Source organism: Protopterus annectens, chromosome 5.part0 (assembly GCF_019279795.1).
Source record: "Protopterus annectens isolate FY-2018-M chromosome 5.part0, PAN1.0, whole genome shotgun sequence".
NCBI lineage: Eukaryota > Metazoa > Chordata > Ceratodontiformes > Protopteridae > Protopterus > Protopterus annectens.
This window is the reverse complement of record NC_056735.1, coordinates 21,722,606-21,728,730: the sequence shown is the minus strand read 5'-3', so window position 1 is coordinate 21,728,730 and position 6,125 is coordinate 21,722,606. Positions and strand designations below refer to the sequence as shown.

The following is a 6,125-nucleotide window of genomic DNA, read 5'->3' as shown; positions in this document are numbered from 1 at the left end:
GTTAGTCTTGGTAGACACGGACTAGCACTGACCTTTTAATGAACTGTTTCCTGTCATTCAGGGTTTGATTCCCTCTGCCTCCAATTCCTACTGTGTCTCTCTGACTGAGTCACTAAATCAAATACTGTTCCTAGTATCCGGGACTCAATCTTCAAAAGGTCTATGTAGAGCAAAACTCTACCGTGCTCACCAAATATAAATAAATACATAGATAAATAAAATAAAATATTTACATAAATAAATCAAAACAAGTAGCTGCCTTTCATGACATGATGGTGCATATACTATAATTTATTAGGGAAGTCTTGTCTGCACATTTCTCATAACAGTGCTTCAGTAAGATACCCTTGACTTGAAACCAATCCGTGTTTTCAAATGTCAAGTTTTGTTTTCAGACACCAATAACTGCCTTTTTTTCATCTTTGCATGTGTTCAGCCTCATCTGTTTGTATGCATTGTCTATTTTTTTCCTAGTAGGCTGAAATGACTGACTTTGTTCTTAATTCTGTAGTACATGGCAATTGCTGAGAGCTACAGAACTCACATGCTGCAAAGTAATTCGCTACTACCTACACAGGAAGAACAAAGGGTAATGTTGTGCAATAGGTTAAGAATACAGCGCACAAAATGTATCTTAAGAGGTGCAGTAAAGCCAAAGCAACAAATGGATAACATGAACGTCTGCAAAATTATTCAGCTGCAAAGCATTTGCACAGCTCTTTTGTTGTTTGAAATGGTTACAGGTAAGGAATTAGCTATTGTATTCTTTGTTGTAGCCAAAATGCATACTTTACCTAATCACCAGTGCTTAGATAGTCTGTACATCAAACCATACCTAATATGTGTTTAGGTAGTTGTTAAACTGAGCATCTGAAATAAAAGTAGACAAAAGCATTTATAATCATTACTGAGGTATAGCTATAGTAATACACTCATACAGACACACAAACATACACAAACACACACACACACACACACACACACACACACACACACACACACACACACACACACACACACACACACACACATATGCATGCACATACTTTTTTAATAAGTTGAGTGTGAAAGAATGTTGAATGCTAAACAACCTGGGGAAATGGATCTGGATAAAAGTACTACATGCCTTAAAATAGACAGTATGTTTGGAGAGACAGTCTAAAAAGCTGACTAATAAATTTGTATGAATAGAGTGACCATTGTCTGCCGTTAGACCACAGATACTACAAGAATGCTGAAGAGCTTACTGATGCACAGAAAGCAAGAACATTGCTATAGTAAGATTCACAGTTAAAAGTATTTCATAGGAAACGCTAAAATAATTTCTGTTTTAAGTATTAACAGACTATTGCTCAGTTTATGGATGAAACAGATTAGTAGAGAGTTGCATAGTGGCAGATTGGGGGTTGGGTGTGAGGGATGAAATAGTACTTCAATTGTTTACTTCAGAAACACAAAGTACACGGTTTGATTCTTACCTTTTGAATGGAAATGAATGGCCTGCAACAGTAGCTAACCTAGTACTTACCTATGAACCTATAAGTAGTGTCTTATCTTTTTAATAAAAAGATAAATTGCAAACTGAATACTGTACTTTCTAAACTCCTTTCATTTAATTTCACATTTATGAAAATATTTAACAAAGACTGCACATTGTAAAATAAATAATCAATAAAATGCATTCAATATAAATTCAGAACAAATTATGTCTTGAGCAAACTAGGTGCACCATACAATTATATTTATCAGATTGTTTAATGTTTATCATGAACTGACACACACACACACACACACACACACACACACACACACACACACACACACACATTTGTTTTACATGTTTATATAGTATCCACTTTGTTAACTTTGTCTTTATTTTATCTTTATTGCAATTTAATTTGTTCAGGACGACTACAGTACAGCAATGTAGGTTATTGTGCTGTAGTTATAAGTATGCAACTGTGGAGTGTGTATAGATAAATAGGGCAGCGTGAGTGTGAAGCCTCTTTGCAGGGGGGGGCTGTGTGGTTCAGAGCTCCCCAAATAAATGCATGCTTCAATGGTGGCCTCCACAGGGAAGGTAAGACATTAGCATTTTGAAAGATAACATTTTTTAGTTATAAAAATTATTTACTGTTGTGTAAGAAACAATGACCATTTTGTGGTTTGTTAGGGAATCTGTCTTAAATAGAAGGCATGGAGTTTATATTTGGATGGTGTGTGTTATTTTCATACATTGCAGTACATAATAATAATGCTTAGATTTATTTGTATTGTGTAGCATGTTATCAGAAATCTGTGGAATACTTGTGGCTGTCTACACGGTTGGAAGTAGGTGCCATGTGCTGATTAGGTTTGTTAAGTGTTCTTCTTTTAGCTATTACTGATATACATTTACCTGTGCCATCTTTATGCATTTTACACTAGTATCGGTGTGTGCAGCCTGATGATTATGTACTGTTCAGTTCTTGTATTGTTTGATGGTAACTGATCAACAGGTTGTAGTTGACTAGTTGAGTACAGTTGTCAACAATTACTTATATACAACTGCTGCTCATTGTACTAGCTACTGGAAGGCATCTCACCAGTGAAATTAAAACTGAAATCACTTCCTGTTTATTTTAATTTAATTATCACTTATTTTCATTTTTAAAAAACTGACTTTACCATTTTGGGGATCTTAATTTAATGCATGCTGCTGTAAAGAAAAGTAAAAGAGAAGAAAAACAAGAAAAAAGGGGGAAAAAAGAGCTTACATGGCACAGATTTCATATATTTCGTAGATTACTACTAGACTAACTGCCCTCATGGGCCATTTTAAGCCTAGCCAATCACCTCATGTGAGAATCAAACCCTGCACCTTGTGTTTCTAAGGTAAGCATCTTAACCATTATGCCAACTTCTCCCCCTTGGGTGTTTTTGGATCTTCTACAAATGGAAATACCTCTCAACTGTCCAGATTTTTGCAGAATGTACAGATGTTTGCATCATAATTTTAGTCCATTCCTCATAAAAATTGCGGTTTTCAGGAAAATGACTCAGAACTGAAATCACTAAATAATAACAGACATTTGAGTTTCAAACTTCATGTCCTTCAGAGAATGCAAACTAACATAAAATCTGATATTCTAGCAAATTTCTAAGCTAAGCTAATAAGAGTAATATTCAAAATCTGTCCCTATTTTTGGGCCTTTGTCCCCCTATTATTTTAGGCTTCGTTCCAGATTCCTTGTGTTAAGAGATTGAGAGGTATGCAAAAGGGAAAAAAAGGTGCATTTTGAGAGCAGTAGAAATGCCACTTCAGTAGTGGTTGACTGGACTACTGTATGAAGCACAAGGAGCCATTTCCTATTGATTTAGGATGTCTCAGGCAACTAAGGAGCAAATGTACTTTTTAATTAAAGAATGTATTTGCATATTTGTTTTTAATATTACCATGTACACCTCTACCACTAGTCTGTGATAGCACTTTTATTTTAGGTGTGTGTGTGTGAGTGTGTGTGTGTGTGTGTGTGTGTGTGTGTGTGCGTGTGTGTGTGTGTGTGTGTGTGTGTGAGTGTGAGTTGCAGTATGCTTCTGACAATAGTGAACTGAAATACATTCCTTGGTCATTCTTTAGATATGTATTCATTTATTTGATAACAGGCAGACATCTGAGGTGTCTGTAGCTGTACAAGTAGCTGTAACTGATGGTCATATTTGCCTTTGTGTGGGGGATTGCAGTGACTTGTGATACATGGTTCTGACAGCAGCAAGAAAAATGTATTACTGTGCCTATTTATGCAATTATTAATTCATTTGATATTAATTCATTTGATTACTATCAGACAGTTGAGATGTATACAGTCATATAAGCGGCTGTAATTAATGGGCACAAAATACTGTGTGTGTGGAAGGAATTGAGAAATTCCTGGGGCCACTTATTTTTATTCTCTTACATTGTGATATCTAAGGTGTACATGATCAACAAAGTAGTTATAATGCTGGGAACAGTGGTCCTTAGTCAATTAAGTCTGACTGACCCTGCTGTCATTTGTTGAAGTTGGGCAGTCATTAACATTATGGCTTTACATGACTAAAGTATGTGTGAATCAAGTCAGAAGACGTTACTGTGGCTATTGTTATTGGGAAACAAAGCTGAAACATATTACAGTAGCTGTTATTTTTATTACAGTCTGATATCAGAGATATGCACAGTTAAGGTAGTAGCTATACTTGCTAGGTGCAGAGACTGTCTGTGGATGGCAGTGACTACCATTTGTTCAAGTTAAGTCATTATTCTGGCTTTGTAGGATTAATACATATTTATAAGAATCAAGTTGGAATACTTTACTGTAGCTACTGTTTGTATGAAATAAAGCTGAAATGCATTACAGTGGTTATTATGTTATAAAATCAGACATCTGATGTGTACACACTTAAGAAAGTGACTATAATTCATGGATACAAAGTCTATCTTCTTATTGCAGTTATTGACTCTGCTGCCATTTGTTCAGATTAAGCAGTCAGTAGTCTGGGTGTACATAAATGATGTATATTTGTGTAAAACAAGTTGGACTAGTTAACTGTAGTTAGTGTCTGTGTGAAAAAAATAAAATACAGTACTGTGGCCAGTATTTTATATCACAGTCATGCATATGAGGTATATGTAGTCTGCCAATGGCTACAATTATTGTGTATGGTTCTGTTTGTTGATGAAAGTGACTGTCCCTGTTGTCATTTACTCAGATCAGTCATAAATCTAGGTTTGCAGGACTAGTGTGGATTTGTATAAAGGAAGTTGGAATACTGTACTGTGGCTGTGCAAATATGTTAGTATGGCCATTGTATATCACAATCAGATATTTGTGATTATACTTACTGGGTATGCAGGATGTCTGTGGATATAAAGAATTCACTCTGTTGGACTTCCAAGATGGCTGCACATTGAGTAACAGCTTAATTTCATCTCTCCCAGTGTGAAAGCAGTAACTCAGAAGACAAAGCCAGTGAACTCATTTTTGGGGGTAAACTTCAATAACTGGCTAGTAAGTGCACTGCCTGGATGCCAGCAAAATGAAATTTAGAGAAACTGAAAGAAATCAATCAGGAAAAGATGAGGAGAAAACACTGACTGAGAATAATTCTGCAGCTGTTCAGTAAAACAACAGTGCAAGTTTCAGCTTTGCTGCAAGGCATGACTTCCAGTAACCTGGAGGAAATAAATAAGTCAATGAAACGCTGATGGAGTATATCAACTCAAATAAAAAATGGCTAGAAAAAATGGAAGAAACTTTAAACAGATAGTCAGATGATGTGATAAAACTGCAAAAAAATCAGAGGTTGAAATGAAAAAAAGACTGGCCGAATATGAGACTGCACAAGAAGAGATGTTTCACAAAATAATATAATTAGAAGACACAGCATATAGGAAAAACCTGAGATTTTCTGTTGTACCAGAGAAGCTGGGAGGAACAGACTGTATTAATTTTATGAAAGCAAAAACAAAGCAACTGTAATGGTATCCCACAACAAGAGGTGTTAATTGAAAAGGCAAATTGCTTGACCTTTAATAATAAAGATGCAATCCTACCAGAAGGAAGAGATGATTCTGACAAAACTGTGGCAGAAGGATAAAGTACTAAAAGTGGGGACAGTACAGTATTTGTAGGAAATGATTATTCACTGTACACCAGGCAGAAGAGGAGTAAATGTATTCCAGTACTCAGGGAATATTGAGAAACAGGCATGAGATTCAAGCTACTGTAATCACTATTTTCAGAATATTCTTTCCTGAAGGGTCAAAATAATTTTTTTATGCAGAACATGCTAAGGAGGAAATACAATAATTTGTTCAACAAAAAGGGAGATATCAACCAAGAAGGGGGTTCTGATTCTTGTTCTTTTGGTAATAAAGTGACTATCCCAGTGAAACCTTTTCCAAAGTTCCAAAGGAAAATGTTTGAAAACAGAAAAAAGTACAAGAGTTGACTGGAAGAACCAGAAGTACATTGGAAATGAAGCAGAGACTGGATATGGGAGATGGAAATCAGTAGTAAAAAAACAGCAACTCAGAAACTGACAAATAAATGTGGGATTACAAAGCATTAATTATATTTGTGAAACATGACATAACAAGAAAACCT

At 35.5% G+C, this 6,125-nt stretch overlaps 1 protein-coding gene across 1 annotated transcript in view; it reads left to right on the top strand.

Moving 5' to 3' along the window:
• Positions 1 to 437: 437 nt before the first annotated feature.
• Positions 438 to 6,125, top strand: part of LOC122802006 — a 216,607-nt gene continuing 210,919 nt past the window's right edge. Inside the window, exon 1 of the mRNA XM_044071753.1 lies at positions 438 to 743. Coding sequence (XP_043927688.1) covers positions 515 to 743 — 229 coding nt within the window. The 5' untranslated portion in view covers positions 438 to 514. The remainder of the gene's footprint in view (positions 744 to 6,125) is intronic.